General features: G+C 39.9%; 2 protein-coding genes across 2 annotated transcripts; one reads left to right on the forward strand and one right to left on the reverse strand.

Annotated features, from left to right (window-relative positions):
* Positions 1–4261: 4261 nt before the first annotated feature.
* wdr61 (WD repeat domain 61) lies at positions 4262–11382 on the forward strand. Its single transcript, XM_041939359.1, has 11 exons — positions 4262–4352; positions 5390–5446; positions 5546–5573; positions 6154–6259; positions 6630–6802; positions 8003–8151; positions 8393–8486; positions 9404–9497; positions 9687–9779; positions 9960–10038; positions 11126–11382. Exons 2-11 carry the CDS (start codon positions 5435–5437, stop codon positions 11213–11215), a joined length of 918 nt encoding a protein of 305 aa, XP_041795293.1. The 5' UTR covers positions 4262–4352; positions 5390–5434; the 3' UTR covers positions 11216–11382.
* A 390-nt stretch (positions 11383–11772) lies between these two features.
* On the reverse strand, positions 11773–17731 carry slc25a44a (solute carrier family 25 member 44a). The gene is made up of 4 exons (XM_041939305.1): positions 17419–17731; positions 15429–16136; positions 14630–14757; positions 11773–13655 (listed from the first exon to the last, which is right to left on the reverse strand). Exons 2-4 carry the CDS (start codon positions 16060–16062, stop codon positions 13464–13466), a joined length of 954 nt encoding a protein of 317 aa, XP_041795239.1. The 5' UTR covers positions 16063–16136; positions 17419–17731; the 3' UTR covers positions 11773–13463.
* Positions 17732–18570: the final 839 nt, after the last annotated feature.

An 18570-nucleotide genomic window follows, 5' to 3' on the forward strand; every position in this document is an offset into this window, starting at 1 on the left:
GAAGAGCCTTTGTTGTGCCTTCTTCACCAGGCGGGAGGTGTTCATGGACCAGGAGAGATCAGATGTGATGTGGAGGCCCAGGAACCTGATGTTGTCCACACGCTCCACCACTTCTCCGTCCATGAGGAGGGGGGCGTGATCCGTCTTCCTGGACCTCCTGAAGTCCACAATGACCTATATATACAAATATCCTCCTTCAAGCTAACCAAACTGATATTAGAGAGATTAAATACGCAACTACTTGTACCTAAACAAGGGCAACATATGAAAACTTTGAGTAAATTAACAAACACAGATCAAAGAGCTGCTTTATTGCACCAACAATGAATCATCTAGATGTTTCCTTGTTGACTCCTCCAGGACATGAACATAGAATTGTGTATTTATTGCATATACAGTTGTTTTGTGTTGCATTGTACTGTATTAATTATGTATTGTTGCAGAAAGTGTGATTGTTTGGAGGATTTTTGCCTCCTCTGACCTTGCAGCGAACATCCAACATCAACACCCGGAGTGTTTCTGTTCTTTTTTGTGGCTCTCTGTGGATTTTCTGCTGTGATTTATTGCGATTTGTTCTGCATTGTTGACTAAATAGCTGCGAGCTATTACAGCAAAACTCTGAACAAATTAGCCTCCAACCAATCCTGCGCCACAAACATGGATCAAAGAGACGGTTTATCGCTGATCCCGCTCCAGGATTTAACATGGAATTATGTATTTGTTATGTATGCATTGTATTGTATTAATTATGTATAAGTCTGCATTATAATGTAAATTGACACCAGTTTGATCCTTTAAAATGTTTCCCCCGGCTGAGTTAGGATAACTTTTGCATCGTGCAGCGCTGAAAGAAAACTACAGCTGAGGTGTTTCATCCTTTGAACCGCCGAAAGGTTAAAGATGATCAGTATCAGTGTGTGAAAATGGAGCCAACTTTGCTGTGATCTGACACAGGATCTCTCTCTGCATAGGTTCAAAGTGCTAGTAAACACGGAAATCTTACAAATCATGTTATCACGACTAAAGCTAATAAATGAATGGACTCATTGTGTTTCTTCATAAAGACACATGCAAACATATGGTACCTTGTAAACAGTCACTTATAATAATGGCATGAGTTGGGATGTGATTGGTCAGTATGATTACATTACCAGGGTAACAGTGTTGCACCCTCATGTTGTATTAAACACAATTCATATCAAGTTTTAATGAAGTGTTAACGCTTGTGGGACATGGACATTTAAAGACAATGAAAATTTTTTACTACTTTTTTTACTAACTTTGGCCCAGTTAGGGGTTGTTTGTGCCTTTTTTTTTTTCCAAATAAACTAAATGGGCATTTTAATGTATTATATTTGTGAAGGCAGTATTCGATTAGAGGTTATATTATCAGTGGCGAGTAGATGCCGAGCTACAGATCTGGTGATTTTGTATAAACACAGTAAACATTGTTGCTGAATGAAGACACAAGTTCTGTCTCTCTGTTTGCATTCACCTTCTGTCCCTGATCGATCTCTGTGTCCAGAGAAACCAGACAGAAATGACTTTGAGGAACGTGACACGTATGCTGCACAACAACACCCAAACACAGCTGTTAATGCTCGGACATTTCATAGTGCACTCATAGTGCAAACTCAAGCATTTCACATTTAATCTTAAAGTCGGTTGTTGGATCAAAACTAGCTTCCGAAGGCGGGATTTAAATGACTCAAAACCTCTTAGAAACAGACACCTCAGCTTAAAAGTTTCTCCTTTTCTTTTTGGATTAGTCTTTCTTATTTCCATTGACACACAGTCTGCCAAGGCCAGATCCCATAATCAGGCTGGACCGATCATTTAAAAGCCAAAAAGAGGAAGATGGTGATTATATAAGGAGCTGGCACGTTTTAAGACTTTCTGCTGTTTTATTCCATGTCGGTGTCAAGCTGTGCTTAAACGACAGAGCAGAGTCACAGAGGCTGTTCTGTACAGGAATATTAGAAACATGAAACATCTCCCAGAGTTAGTTTGTGTAGGAAAAAGCTTTGATTCTGGCTTTATTTGTCTAACTAGCAGCTGATTTTATGAGTATAAACCCATCAGATCTTAGTCCATGTTTCCAGTCAAAAAGAAGCATTTAAAGATTTGTTTGTTTCAAGAGGCAAAAATAGAAAAATCTGCTCTTCTCTCCACCTACAAACAGCATGATTACAAAATTAGATAGATAGATGCTTGACTGTTTTATATTGTTCTGCTCTCAAGGCGCTTCATTTTGTCATATCAAAGATAATGACAACAGACGTCCCGCTCTGCTTTCAGCACGCTGCAGCTGATGCCGTTGCATTAGGTTCATTACCCACCATTATTACTGCCCTGAAAATATGAATAAATCACTTGGCTGAAAATAGCAGCACTGTGATCGTTACTGCCTGCAGGACCAACAAAAGGAAAAACACACGAGCCTGAACAAGGAATTCAAGGTTCCAGTCCAGGCTGGAAGAACAGATCCAGATTTCAGACGTCGTATTCTACATGAAAAGTCTTGACGGGAGAAGATAACTTCACTTTTTTCAGTGCTCAGCAGCATACAGACATTTAAAAATGGTTTATAAGACAGTATTATGTAGTTGCACTCAGATATAAGGACATTTTTTTATTATTGTGCTGCATTTTCTTTATTATTGCACCTGTGCTTTACTAAATTCATATTCACTCATTTATACACCAGCCTCCACTTATGGGAGCTGCTGACAAATACATGAATAAACATCTGCTTACAGCTACATTATAATAAACCATGTATTAAATGTTTAAATACTGCTTATGAATGATGAATAGAGGGATTTAAAACAAAGTGTTGCCAAACAGTTTTGTTGACAAGGCCTTGGTGCACTCGTACTTAAAAACCAGCACGTCCAGTCGGCGGCTGTTTATACACCAGTTACGGATGCTTCACGGGACGAGAGGAATTTATTAAAGTCTAAGCCAACATTTTCATAATCATAAGAGTCTCTCCAACAGTTCATTAGATTTATTTATTTATTTCATCTACTTCAACTTTGAGTTTGTTCAAGGAAAAATGCTTTTACTGAATTCAGTTTTCTAAAAGATTATATTTATTTGACGCTGATCGGAGAGGATGGTCAACTGTAAATATGGTACATTCTTTGTTTAATGGGGTTTAATGGAAGAGTTTAGCATTGTGTGGTGGTTTTACTGCTATTTTATAAAAATGTAAACACTTTTTTTTTGTGGAAATTATTATATTCAAAGGTACATATATCAGCATAAAATACAATATCTGTAGGATACCTGTGGCTAAGTCAAGCTCTCTCTCTCTCACACACACACACACACACACACACACTGCTCTAAATAGGACGCCTCTCATCTTCGTCACTCAGGCTGTCAGGAGATTCACACTCGTGTCCTTTATAACTCAACTGCCCTTTTCAGCTTTACTTCACTTATTCAAAACACACCAGCTGTGTTTTCAGTGTGTGGCGCTCAGACTGCTGCTTCAGCAGCTGTCAAAATATAGCAATATTTTTCTGCTTACTCTTCAGGCTCAGGTTTGTCTCTCTGCACCATAGGGGCTTTACTTTAAGCCATTATTACTGTAGTTGAGACAGGCAGAGAACTCCTGAACATCCCAAAGTCTCATTTAATATCAAATATTGATCATGCTTTGGCCTTTCGGGCACCTTAAATGAGGCGCTACCAAAATCTGTGTTTCTAAAATCTCCTCTTTACACACAAGCTCTAAGTCTGAGCAAAATATTTGTATATAATAAGATTAAAAGGGTATGTGAATGTAAACTAATTGACACAATAACCTAATTCCGGTTCTCTGTCTTACTGTAGTCAGTGAATAAAGTACTAGTACTAGTACTAGATCAAACTTACTTCTTTCCATTCACAAATATATCTTTCTTACATTTGTTTGTTGTTTAATTAGCTATGTGTTTTGACTAGATGTTTCCCTGTCATCAAGTATGGCATGTTGATGTTGTTTCTCATTCCCCTCATGGTCAGCTAACTGGCTTATTCTGTATATTTATCTGAATAATTGTTTTCTTAATATCTTTATCAGTTTTATTATATCAAACATCTATTACATTAATAATTTTGCAAGTGTTTTTGATTAGATTGTTTCAAATACTGTATTTTTCCCCATTAGTAGTCGATTTGGGAACGTTTTTCCTCCACAGTTCCGCTGGTGGCGGCAGTGAGCTTCAAGCCCTATTCGCCAGTTGTCATGTAACAAACGAAGAAGACGGAAGCGGAAGTTACGCCAATGTTGTCATGGCGTCTTACATGTAAATCGCCGAGCTCCAGAAATTGAATAAAACATCCTATAAAGAAATTTAAAGGTACGTGGGCGCATATTATGTCATATAGTAAATTATCTATCGCCTTTATAGATATTCTAGTAAAATGGGCGATCACCGGATATTCTGGTAACTGTTAAAACAGCCAACTGCACTTTGTTGCCAACTGGATGCAGCGCTAACCTGCTATGATAACCGCTCCAAGTCACAGCTAGCTTCTGTTAGCCATATCATTTTAGCAGCTTTTAATCTGAGTAACTGCACAAATGTGTTGCTGCTTACCTTTAGTTTCATTTGTTAATCATTTGTCTGTTAATTAACTGTGGCAGATGAAGAAAATATATCTCTCGTCTATAAGGTTTGTGCCAGGCAGCCAAACTAGCAGTAACTTCGTGGAGGAAGTAACGTTATTGATATTCTTTAAAAGTATAATACTAATACCATACTGTAAAAATACTCAGTCACAAGTGAAATGGTTCTTAAATAAAAGTAATGTAATCAGGAAAATCTACTGAACGTCTCAAAAGTACTCAATGTAAATCAATGCCCCCTTTGACTGTTATATTATTGTATTATTGAATTAATATTACTCATGTATCAATGTAAAAGCAGGATTTTACTGTTGTAGTTTGATGAGTTGGACTAATTCTGACTAATCTGCATAAGACTACAACTATTTTCATTATGGATTAATCTGATGATTATTTCTATATTAACCGATTGATTAGTTTGTAAAAAATCAGTAAATAATGATAATAGATGATACTGATAACAAATATGATAATAAATGCTGTCACAATTACCCAGAGCCCAAAGTATCACTTTCACAATGCTTGTTTTGTCCAGCCAACAGTCCAAACCTCAAAATGAATAAATCAATATTAGTGAATGGAAAAGCGGAAATGATTATTAAGATGCACATAAAGTATGGACACCTCAAATCTGTACCTAAATACAGTACTTCAGTAAATGTACTCAGTTACATTCCACGACTGTAAACTAGCTAGTGACAGTTGAATTTTTTTTTAATGGGCATGTTCTGCTTTGTCAAGACTAACACACTTTAATATTGTTTTCAGGTAATCAAATAATCTGAGTGGCTCTCGGACTCCCAGGACTGAAAAATGAGCACCCAAGTAAGCAACAAATTCAGATGGCTTCATATTCACACTCAACATTTCCCCGCTTTCTTGTCCGTGTGGAAAATTAACTGTAAGCATGTGCTTTGATTCCAGTACAGCATTCTTTTCAAGCAAGAACACGGTGAGTAACATGGTGGATAAACAGGTCTCTTTTCTTTCTTAATTAAGTTGAAATGGAATTGAATTCACATTTATTTTAGTCTGCAATCAGTAATAGAAAAAATAATGCAATAAAACTGTGTATTAAAATAGAAAGGTAGTTACTCATATATGCAGTTCAAAACAATACAACGTGAATTTGTTTTTTAGACATGCAAATTCCTCTCAAATCCTGTTGACTGTCTCTCATTTTAAACATTTGGATATTTTCAGGTAATGATTTTTAACTTTATACATGATTTGAGCCAAATCTCTAAATAATTTTCTCATTTATTAAAGCACCAGAGATATTCCACTGAAAGTCTTGTTATTCAGAACGACTACAGGATTTACGTGTTCGGTAGAAACAAATGGCCATGGAGCCGAGAACCACAGACAGGGTCAGACAAGGACATAAAGTATTCAGAGTAAGACATTACTGTTGACAATAACAAAACTATAGAATGATGCCAGATTTGATCTTTTAAATGCTTTTCCCATCAGCCCTGCACTGTTTGCATTCACACTACAATCAGAGTTTTAACTTGTTTGTCTCCTCTCAGCACACGATGATGCTATCTGGACGGCGGCGTGGGGGAAAAGTGAGGCGGATGGGTCAGAAACTATTGTCACTGGTTCACTAGATGATATGGTGAAAGTCTGGAAATGGTGAGTGTTTTGTTTTAACACTACTCTTCAGAGACAGGACCACTTCATACAATGAAAGGCATTTGTCTGGCTGTTGTTGTTTTCTTTATTGTTTGATATGTTGTTTATCTTTTAAAATTTCAACAGTTACTAAAAATCAACAGTGTAACAAAACAAAAATATTATAATAGCATCCTTTTCCGTTACACCAGAAAAAGTAAATAATCATGATCTCAAACCGACCAAAATAATGCTGATTGTGATTTTTGCCACAATGTTTGAGTCTCTTTATTCTGAGCACTTCAACAACTTCTCGTCCGTGTTGGCTTAAAGGTTGAGTTTATTGGACTTGACGTGACGGAATAATCTCTGTGCCACACTCTTCCTGCAGGTCAGATGAGAAGCTGGAGCTGCAGTGGACTCTGGAGGGACACCAGCTGGGCGTGGTGTCAGTGGACATCAGTCACAACGGAGCGATCGCTGCCTCCAGCTCCCTCGACGCTCACATCCGCCTCTGGGACCTGGAGTCTGGAAAACAGATCAAGTCCATGGATGCGGGGCCAGGTGAGACTAGGCCTCAGAGGACCATTGACTTTGTTTTATTGATTTATTTCTACTGGGATGTTATGGTGAATAGAAAGATCACACTTCCCTTTGTACTTTGACTTACACCCATTAGCATGTCAAATGAATTATTGATTTCTCAAACTGATCATTGACTGCGACATCCTCACTTACACACAGCATGTATTTCTTGTCTACAATACTCTGTGTCTAGAGCTGAAAGGATTAGTTCAATAGCTGATGGACAGAGTGATTATAGATTAATAGTTTTCATGGTTTCACCTTCTCATTTGTGACAATTTGCTGCTGCTGCTTGTCTTATGTGATAGTAAATTGAACATCTTTAGGGTTTGAAGATTAATGAAATTGCGTCATTTTTCACTATTTTCTGAATTTTTATGGAAACTTATAAAAAAATATTATTATTATTGAGAAAAATAACCATCAGCCATCAGAAAACTTTGTTTATTGAATGATCATTTGCTGCAGTTGTACATTTTTTAGGCAGGAAAATCCACATGATTTGACCTCGTTAATGTGGTTCATTCACAGTTTTTGGGTTGTTTTTTTTTTTACTGTCTAGCAGTGGAATGAGGTCACTACTACAAAAGAAATTGTCACCCAGTTTAGTATTGAAACAAACCTGCAGGAGACGACAGCTTGTCTGTTCTGATGTGCAGCACAGCAAAGCTAGTTTTGTTTTGTTTTTTTTGCTCTCACCTTTCAGAAACCCCACACCCAGAAATGTGTGTGGAATCAAGCTGTACTTCATCTAAATGCCATGTCATCTTCCATTAGTGACACTCTGTTTCACTCAGTGGTTGGTCTGGGTCAGTGGATTAAAGACCCAGTTTTTCCCCTCTTTGGACATACTGTATGTTGGTAGATTTGGATTCTTCAGGAGCCTCCTTCATGTAAAACCTTTGTTTTCTTTTGGGGATTTAGGTTATAATATTTAGCTCATATACATAGTGCAGAAAGTAGATTTGGTGTCTTGTTCAGGGGCACGTAGATGAGACACATTGGCGACTGTTAGAAAATACAGAAGGCACACACATTGATTTGAAGCAGGTGACACATCGCAGTAATTAGGTTGTATTTGCTATGAACGGCATTGTTCAAAAAATTTAACATTTTCCTGGAAAAAAAATCAGTTCACTGTGATGAACCATCCGTCTGTCTTTGTGCTCTCCTCTCCAGTCGATGCATGGTCGGTTGCCTTCTCCCCAGACTCTAAGTACATCGCCACAGGAAGCCATCTTGGCAAGGTCAACATCTTCGGTGTGGAAAGCGGCAAGAAGGAGTATTCTCTGGACACTCGAGGAAAATTCATCCTGAGTATAGCTTACGTAAGGGACCATGAATTGTCCTCCTGATTGGCTGAGACCGCCCCGTCATGGCTTTACAGTAACTCATCTTGATTTGTGTTTGACTTCCCCTTTAGTTTTAACTCAGCCCTTTCTGTCCAGGCCCAAAGGTTGTTTTAAAAGGCTTTTAGAAAGAGCTATAGCTCATCCAGTCTCATGGCTCCACATTTGCCTTTATAATTTTAAACTTAAACATTTTTTAAATTTCTGTTTTGCCCCTCAGAGTCCTGATGGAAAATATTTGGCCAGCGGCGCCATCGATGGAATCATCAACATCTTTGACATCGCCACTGGAAAGCTGCTCCACACACTGGAAGGTGGGTTCAAATATTAGTATTCATTAGTTAGGTAATAAGTGAAGGACTTAGTGTTTTCATTACCAATTATTTTACCGATTTTTTTTGTTTGTTTTTTATTAATGGAGCATTTTTTCCATTAAATGTGAGAAAATGCTGAAAAATGCTCACCACAGAAGTGGCATCTTCAAAGTGCTTGTTTTGCTCAACCAACAAATAATTCAGTTTAGGATGATATGAAGCAGAAAAAGCTGCAAATTCTCACATTTGCAAAGCTGGAACAGTTACAGTTTTAGCTTTTTGCCTGATAAATTACCTAAATTAATTACTGAACCTCAGGACTCATATATCGCCGAAGTTCAAAAAAATGCTTAAATTTAACAGTGATGTATTCAACTTGTTGAATATGCTTCAGTAGAGATATACTGTAAGTGCCTGATTTTCAGCATAATGTGGTGTTTCATTTCCTCAATCATGTAAACAAAAAATCTTTTAATGTCTGAAATGAAACGATCCCATTGTCATGTTGGTACTGTGGGTGTAAAGGAATTCTGTAAATTTTATTTTTCGCAGTTGCATTTATAGTAACAATTTAGATATTCTTGGTTCAGGTACCTTGAAAAGTGCTTGAATTTTACTCTTAAAAAGCTGCGCGAACCCTGTCAGCTAATATCAGTTTTCTTTTAATCGACTAATCAATTAAACTTTTTTGCACCAGGTCGGCCTGACAGCTAAAACTTTCAGGGAAAAAGTGGATCCATGTGAGATTAAAACTGAGGCCAAACATAATTTGAATAAGACATACAGACTCAAATTTGCCTTGAACACGCGCATGCCAAGTTTTTAGCAATTAGGATGAACAGCAGCAAGTCAGAGATCACCCACACCTCAGGACTGAGTGAGGAAGCTAACGGAGCGACTGTTTCCTCTCTCCTCAGGTCACGCCATGCCCATCAGATCCCTCACGTTCTCCCCCGACTCCCAGCTCCTGGTCACGGCCTCCGACGACGGCTACATCAAAATCTACGACGTGTGAGTTCAGCCGGCAGCTTGTGGTGGCTTCCCAGTCGGTTTTTGTGCCAAAGACGCTCAGCAAACATAATAAAAATAAAAGTGCATAGAAAAGGGAGGGAAAGGTTGCTTCAAATTACAAGCAGAGAAATAAAGAGCATAGAAGGAACAAAGAAGCATTTGTTTGCTCTAATAAAGTTTGTTTTACAGGCAACATGCCAACCTGGCCGGCACACTGAGTGGACATGGATCCTGGGTTCTTAACGTCGCCTTCTCCCCGGATGACACACATTTTGTCTCAAGGTAAAGTAAAACTTCAGAACAGCCTCAGGAGGCTACGGGTCAGAGTCAACGTTTAACCTGATTTCAGCTCACAGCGGCAAAATAAAGCGAGCTGAACAGCCAGACAGCGTGACGACTGTTTCCAAGACGAGCTGTAAAACCTGTCAAACGTTCTCTGTCCTCTGCCGTCTGTCCTCTCAGCTCGTCTGACAAGAGTGTGAAGGTTTGGGATGCCGGCTCCAGAGCGTGTATCAACACTTTCTTCGACCATCAAGACCAGGTGACACATACAACCCCGTATCTCCTCACCCAGTGTTAGAATCGAGTTCAAAGTGAGACAATACATCTGCAGTGCAGTATTTTTTTTTTATCATTGCTAGGCAACCACCTAATCACGTTTCCTCAGATGTGATTTTGCTGTGAAGTAGACTCACATCCCTGTATTATTTTACACCTTTAAATACATATGAATGAATTGGTTGCTTTGCTCTGATTTCGGGTGAGAGGCTGCCCCCAAACAGTTAGCTGGACACGGGGAAACAGAGATTCTTTGTCCTTCTCTGCCCAAATTTCTTTCTTTCAGTTCATCTAATTGGACAATGGGGAAAAATGGAAAATCACGCTTTTCCTGATCTGAGTTTAAGTTTTTTAACTCGAGTCATTCAGAGTGCTCCGGCCCTAATGCTGAATAAAACATACAGCCCCGAATCAAAAAAAGTTGGGACATTGCGTAAGTGTATATAAATATATTTATGTGTAAATAATATAAAGTGTCATCATTTACTAAACCTTTTTGACATCTACTCAACCGTAAACAGAACAAATACAATATATCTAATATCTGACCTCATCAATTTCATTGAGTTCTGTAGATATGTGCTTATTCTGAATTTGATACAGTTTCAAACAAGTTGGGACAGGAGCAACAAAAGACTGGGAAAGTTGTGGAACGCTCCAAAAACACCTGTTTGGATCATTCCACAGGTAAACAGGTTGATTGGTAACAGGTGATAGTGTCATGATTGGGTATGAAAGGAGCATCCTGGAAAGGCTCAGTGGTTCACAAGCGAGGATGGAGCGAGGTTCACCACTTTGTGAACACATGATTGCAGAAAGAGTATTAATACATGTGCTCAGGAACACTTTGTAAAACTGATGTCAGTCAACAGTTTGCTTGCAAATGATTGCATTCTGTTTTTATTTACGCTTTCACACTGTCAGTTCTTGAAGTTCTAATAGAACGAATGGTATGGTATGACACTGCTGTCAGTCCCGCCACCCGTCTTTTTACTCATACTTGTAATTTTTTTGTTTTTCATGGGTAACTAAAATCCCATTCCTGTCCTTTCTGTCCCTGTCGTCGTCAGGTGTGGAGTGTAAAGTACAACAGCACCGGCTCAAAGATCATCTCGGCTGGAGATGACCGAGCCATCCACATCTACGACTGCCCCATGTGATGGACGACGTCCAGCACAGGCTACAAGAGGAGGGGACCTCCAGAGCTGTTTATCAAAGCATGCAGCTGAACTTGGCAACTGTGGAGGGGAGGGAGGAGGGCGGACAAGCTGTAAATGTAATACATCTTTTTTTTTTTTGCACTGGCCTACTACGGCCAAATAAAGGGTTGCTTTTGTACTTTTGTTTCTGTCGTATTTTTTGAAGCAGTTATTGATCATTTTCCTGGCAGTGATCTGATTTTTTTATTACAGAATTGTGGAAAATAAAGGTAAAGCTTTGTACTTCTGTAGTTTTTTCCCTTCACAGTAAAATAAAGCTGCACATATACTTCATGCATCTTTCATTCACTCACTTAACTTTTCTACTCCGTAGTGTTTACATCCATTCCTCACTCCCATGAGGAAATGCATGTTCAGAGGGATGTTGTTTTAGCAGCGTGCAGGAGGTTAAGTATGATGTAGTGCTCCATCCAGTGGCTGAGAGGGTGTACTGCAGCCTCATAATACACTGATGTTTCAGAAGAGCCTCAGCACAGATCATAACACTTACTAACCACTGCAGTGATTCAGACTTCTTTATTACTTTCCATCAAAGATCCACAAGTTCTGCATGTTTAAAAAACTGTAACTGTACCTTTAACAATTTTTTCACATTACACACACAGCAGGTAGTTGGTAAATATAAGAGTAGCACTTCCTCTATGAGAAAAGGTCTGTTAATTTTGCTCCCCAGAAATCAAACTGGAGAAAGTACATCATACTTATATTGTGTTGTACAAATAGAAAGTGCTGCAAACACAACAACATTTACCAGTTTATAAAAGGAAGAAGCCTCACTGAGATGTGTTTTCTGACAGTAAGTCATTTCTCACCATGGCTGCACCTGTGTGCTCATTATTAACATTACAGTAATCATGTTGATATACCTCACACATTAAGTGACTGGTGAACCCTGAAGGCAACTGTGGAGTTTAGGTGCATCTGCTGGTGCTGATGCTGCTGCCATTACCCTCCGTGTGTTAGCTTTACCCAAACAGCAGATTTGGCTCGCGGATTTGATCCCATCATCATGAACAGTATCAATAATATACAGAGCACATCAGAACTATCAACAGTAGTAGTGGTCAATGAGGAAAACACTGGATTCCCACTTTCTGATGTGGCCTGCAATGTTACATTAATACGTCTCCTGTTGCATCCCCTCTTTTCTCATCTTTCCTGTCAAGCTCTGCTTTATGTACAGTCCATTTACACAAAAAGAAGAAACACCTGCCTGTTTGGCCCAATCAACTCATCAATATGTAGAATTCATCATTATACCAGCGCCACTGACTTCACAGGAAAATAAATTACAGAAAGGCTTTAGGCTGAACTACACAAACCTGGGCCAGATTTCAAATAGACCTCGAGATAAAATATTTCTCGTCCTGTAAGTAAACAGAACCTCAAACAGATTTAAAGTACTTTTGGAAGTCTCACTTAATGATCACACTGAGGATATACTCATTCCTCCTGCACAATTTTATTGCCATAATTAAATATCAAGTCTGATCTCTTCATTTAGACCACAACACGCACTGTTAGCGAATGTTTCACACCTCTGCGTGAAATTGTCGTTTCACTGGAATGCACGCAGATATCAAGCTTCTCCGCTCTTTATGTGCTCAATAGGACAAATGAGGGTTTTGTGTCTTCAGACTTTGGCACACTGAAAACTCATTACACTGGCCTCGTCACAAAGTCTCTTAAAATACATACTGCAGTGTAGCTCTTCTTTAAAAAAAAAAAAAAAAATGAACCCAGCTGATGTGAATTCAAAAGGTGCATCAAGTGTTCACAAGCTGAGGCTCCGGCTGTGGAGTTAGAGCATGACACAGTAAAAAAACAAAACAAAACCCCTGTACTGCTACATGTCCAGGCATGAAAAACACTCTGGTTTCAGTTTTATATTGTCTTATATCAAAAAGGGGCTTGAGCTACCTGCTATCCTTATATCTTATTGATGTACAGTAACAGTTCAGCAAAAAAGAAAAAAACAGCAGAAATGGGTCTGAGAAACAGAAAAGGAATAAGTAATGACACCTGTAGCTCCCAAATGTACGTACAGACAAACATGACCACTCATATATATCATACCTGCATTAAAACAACACAGATCTAAAAGGCATGTGGAAGCAGCTGAGCAGTTCCCGCAGAGACCGGACACGGATCTGGGCCTTCATCTCCTTCCTCTGACCTCTCTGGCCTTTCACCAGTGTCTGGACTCTATCAAATCAGCTCGAAGGCTCAGTCTCTTCAGAGTCTCATATCCCACCACGATGAGCACCGATGTGGGCAGGGAGGAAATGATGCGGGCCGACAGCCCCTTGGTCAGCCCCCGGACGCCCTCCTCTGCCAGCAGCTGCCTGAACGTCTCGATAACAGATGACCGTCCCTCCACCTTTAACAGACAGGGGAGTGTTAAATCGGCTGTTATCTGCAAATACGTTTCATGGTGCGATTGGAAGTTAATTCTCGACCTTGGAAACAAAATCTCACCAACAAGTTCATTTTAGAAAGATTGTGTGATCCGATCAAAAGCTCCAGAACAGCTGCTAAATGGACCTTCTGGCAAGACTGCTCTGTCAACTTCTGTTTCCAAAAGTCAAGAATGAATTTCCGATCTCAACTCTTATGGACAAAAAGTCTTTACAGTGCTGAAAACTAAAAGTGAGGAAGGCTTCCTCTACTGAGGAAGAGCATGCTACACTAACAAAAGCTCCAGAAAAGCTACTAAATGGACCTTGTGGTGAAACTCTTTCATCAGCTATATGGTCTTTCTTATGAAGTACTAAATTAAACGAAGTGTTGAAAGAAAGACGGGGAAAATAATAAAACCTGTCAAGTCTACAAAAACATAAGAGGAACATGTGTGTCCAGCATACACACAGTTTCACCAGCCTGTCCAGTCAGCTTGATGCTGCACTGCAACCAAGAGCAAGTTGAGAAACAATTGCATAATGGCGGAAAATAGAGGAAGTGCAGCTGCAGAGAAAAGCAGCTGACTCCAGTTGTATTTGGTGTTGACAGATCACAGCACTGAGAGTCTGATTCTGTGGAAAATCTGATGCGAGGTGCCGATTCAATATTGAAATTGAGGTGACATTTATTTAGTGTAATCTGTAGATTTATGGACTAATAGACTGATGCTCGCTACACCAGCCAGTTGTTGGTGTAGCGAGCATCTGACATTTATTCAATGTTATCTGTAGATTTATGGACTAATAGACTGATGCTCTTTCCAGCAACCAGTCGTTGGCTTGCACATATGAAGGTTCACCCTGGATTAAGACTTGTGTTTTTACTACCTTAGCTGTAAACACAAACGAAATGTCAGCTTCGGCGTGGTGCACTGCGGTGGCTTCCAGTGTTTACCTGTACTCGTGCTCGAACAACATCCATAGGGTTGGTGATGGTGGAGGCGGTTGCTGCTGCCATTGGTCCTGCCAAAGCCTGCAGAATCAGATGGGGGCACTCACTTGGTGCCAACAAGGACAGCTGCTCTGTGAACGCAAAGAACATAAAAATAGTCTAAATTTAAGAGCACTCCAGGTTTGCTGAAGATGAGGTGTAACGGGGAAAACACTCTCACGTGCATCTGATTACCGCTGACCTTTTTAATCTTTTGTTGTATGCTTTTGTACATTGTTAATATGTTGAGTACGAGTATGGATCATGGCACATACAGTGCAGTTTTCTGTGAGACCAACTGAACGCAGAGTATGTCATTTCTGCCGCTAGGGCTCACTTAGTAGAAACAACAACAAAAGACAGGTTCTGATGATGTCATGCAGTAGTGTGGGATCATGGGAGTTGTTGTCTTCATTGTTAAACAACCACCATTACCAATGAAAATAGGTAATCTTGCTACATCATGAGTGAGCAATGCTAACAGTAGTAAATAACAGAGTGCAAGCTAGTTTGCAGATTTCCTTCCCGTGTTTCCCTGGAAGTTGTAGCAAATAGAGGGGTAACGTGGATAAGATACCAGTGACCAAATGATTTGGGATAATACAAGTAAAAAACAAAACACGTGGATTATATAGGCCATTTTAGACATTCTAATGCAGAAATGTTAAATATTATGCTGAACAAGATTTCAGTCACACTCTTACATGCATGTGACAGCAAAGAACAGCTACTATAAACCGCAGCTAACAAGGTGCTGACTTACCTGCATAAAAATGATAAAAAGGCCACCAGAGTGCACTGTTTGGGATGTACGTGAGTAGCGATGCCACGTAGCCCCTGTAAAATCCCCTGAAGCCATCGGCTGCAAATATCTGCACCGTAATGTCACGGGTTTGCCCGAAAGTCAGTCTGCGTTTGGTTGCTGCGAGCATCATTTTGGGTTTGGCCTTGAAGCGAGTGAGGTGTTCCCCCTGTCCTTGCATCATCAGTTGCTGAGACACCACGTCTATGGGCACAGTGATGGTCTGGGCCACCAGGGATGCTGCCCCTCCAGCTACCACTGACTTCACAGTGTTACTGGGTGAGTACTGGGACACATACTTTCTCACCAGTTCATAGGTGGTGATGTAAGCCTGTCCTGAGACGAGGGTGAATGTATTGACCAAAAAGCCACGGTAGAGGCCTTGCACGCCCTCAGCTCGCAGGATCTTGCAGAAAGCATCAAAGGTGCCGGAGTAGAGGGCCTTCCCCTTCTGGACCTGGAGCCGAGTGCGAATGAGGCTGGCCGGGTAGACAGTAGCCCTGGTGGTCAAGGTCATGAACACACCCAGGGAGTAGAACTTCCTCTTGTCCAGGTCCTCCCATTCGATAATTTGGATCGCACCTTTCTGCTGCATGATGCTGGCGAGGGAAGCACTGCACCCCTAAAGCCACATATCTGCAGTCATCAGCGCTCCGATTTCCATCACATCTGGAATCAAGAACATTCAGCATTAGTAAATCTCTGATCAAACGTAGGAACCTGCTGGGTTCACCCAAATATTCACTCACTTATTCCGAATTTGGACCGTCTGATCCCAGGATGACTAAAGACGCTTTACAATACCAGATAACGCACTAAATCACAACTACATGTGTTACAATGCAGGGCTGCATCACAGAGTATCAATACAATAAACATCTTGTGTAAGAGTGCAACTAAAATGTAGTTTTCATTATCAATTAATCTGTCAGATGTTTTCCAGGTCAGTTGATTAATCACCTGGTTTATAAAATGTCAAATGCAGAAACACAAAAGCTCATGTCTAAGAGTTGTTCTTTTGGTTCGTGTACCAGGACAAAACCCAGAGACAAGCTGGAACTAATCAATTGAAGATTTCCTGATTAACTGATTAACCAATTGCCAAACTTGATGATTTATTTATACAGCCTTGTGACAAGTCCTCAGTAAGCTTCAAAACTGTTACATATTGAACCTTGAATTCCGTGAATCATTACAATAACCAGGGTAAATTCTCCTCTTTGCAGTCCTTACCTAAGCAGGTGGATCTGCAACTAAACAGTATGACCTTGTGATTAAGTTAAGCAATTATTACAAATTATAGAAACACATAAAACGTGGTATTTAAAAACCAGAAACTCGATAGCTGAGCAGACATGAGAGGCACTGTATGAATGCTCAGGCCTTTAAAGCATTCACTACATGTCTGATGAATGATTTCAATGAGCCACTGATACAATAGATGTGGGGAACTATTGGGGTGTGTATAAATCACGTTCAGACCCAGCTGCTGTAGCAACTTTTTAAAGGACAAGTCACAACCTGACAGGCTTGTCACACAAGGCTGTAATCAGCAAAACATATCGGACATCCACAAAGAATGCAGAGGCTAAAACTAGCATGCTACAGTACAGAATACACAACATACTACTAGCATGCTAATGAAAGGCAGGACAACTTCTGTACAGCTGGTGTTCAAAGTATGACCGACAGCATCACAAACACTTGATTTGTTCTTATCTACATATTTAACAGCACATTAGCTACCATGCTGCGTGATCCATGACACCACCTTGCGAAAGTCCAATCGGCCAATCTCACATTTTTATTGTTGTCTCGCAGCGGTGGGGGAAGCACGTGCAATGTCACAGCGCGTAAGTCGCTCGCGCCGTGTGTTGGCTAGCTAACGACAGGGAGTTAGCTGCGTGAAGAGATACGAGAGATTTAATGTCGACACAACGATTTGACTCACCTGTTAGGGGGTCATGTAGCTCGGGTTCACCTCTCGCACCCACAGTCACTGTTGCGAAACGGAGCTGCTTTGTTAAACACATACGGCCTGCTCTGCTACGAGGTGGGTCATGTCTTCCGTCCATCACTGCGGCGAGCAAACATTGTCAAAGGTGAAAGGTCAGAGGCTGTGCTTTACTGCAGCGTGTTGTTTGTGTCATTACAAACTTTTCCGAGATAAATAACGTGCTCTGTAAATGGTTTTCCCCTCCATGTGACCGCTATAACGGTAATGTTTGCTTAGCTAGCAGTTTGTTTAACTAATTTGACAACGATGGTGCGTTCATGGTCCGATACAAACGCAGGAGTTGCAACAACTTGTATAACCAATAAACAAACAAATGGCTTCAAATGGCTTCATACATGGAGCAGTGGTGTAGTAAGTGCTCAGATCATTTACTGAAGTAAAAGCAGGAATACCACAATATAATTATTACTATTACTAGTAAAAGTCCTGCATTAATATTATGTGACCATAATATTATTTTGTTATTATTACTGATGCATTAACATGCATAGTCATACAGGCACATTTTATAAACTGACAATGTATCAACAGTGATAAATACAAATAAATGTAGCTTAGTAACAAATACAATATGTATGATTGCTACCTCGAAATTTTACACAAGTACAGTATTTGAGTAAATGTAAGACAAGTTAAAATACCTTTATTGATCCTCAGCTGGAAAATTCGGTTGTTGCAGTGTCACAATGACAGATATAAGTACAGATAAATACAGAATATAAGAGAAATAAATAATAGAGGTACATAAAACTAAAATGAGAATGCAGAATAGAAACTATGAAGGAGCATTTGGTGTCACAGTTTTGTGATAAATAGCAGCAGAGTCGACAAGTCTATGTAAACAGTAAACCCAGACTAATATATGATATGATTAAATAATGGAACCTAGTTTTTGTCCGTATTAATATAGAATGTATGGCAGGCATGTCCAAACTATTCCATAAAGGGCCGTGTGGCTGCAGGTTTTCGTTCCAACCAAGGAGGAGCACACCAGCTTAATTAGCTGAGCTCAGTCTTCAGCTGATAACTCAGTGATCCCTTGATGTTGATTGGCTGGCCTGGTGTGCTCCTCCTTGGTTGGAACGA

Source organism: Chelmon rostratus, chromosome 6 (genome assembly GCF_017976325.1).
Source record: "Chelmon rostratus isolate fCheRos1 chromosome 6, fCheRos1.pri, whole genome shotgun sequence".
In the NCBI taxonomy this organism is placed as follows: Eukaryota; Metazoa; Chordata; class Actinopteri; order Chaetodontiformes; family Chaetodontidae; genus Chelmon; species Chelmon rostratus.

Coding starts and splice junctions, on each gene's coding strand:
- slc25a44a (XM_041939305.1), bottom strand. CDS start 16,062: ATGCAGCAGAAAGGTGCGATCCAAATTATCGAATGGGAGGACCTGGAC. Junction 14,758..15,428: donor TTTTTATCATTTTTATGCAG/GTAAGTCAGCAC, acceptor TTGCGTTCACAG/AGCAGCTGTCCTTGTTGGCA. Junction 13,656..14,629: donor TTGTTCGAGCACGAGTACAG/GTAAACACTGGA, acceptor TGTCTGTTAAAG/GTGGAGGGACGGTCATCTGT.
- wdr61 (XM_041939359.1), top strand. Junction 6,260..6,629: donor ATGGTGAAAGTCTGGAAATG/GTGAGTGTTTTG, acceptor CTCTTCCTGCAG/GTCAGATGAGAAGCTGGAGC. Junction 8,487..9,403: donor GCTGCTCCACACACTGGAAG/GTGGGTTCAAAT, acceptor CTCTCTCCTCAG/GTCACGCCATGCCCATCAGA.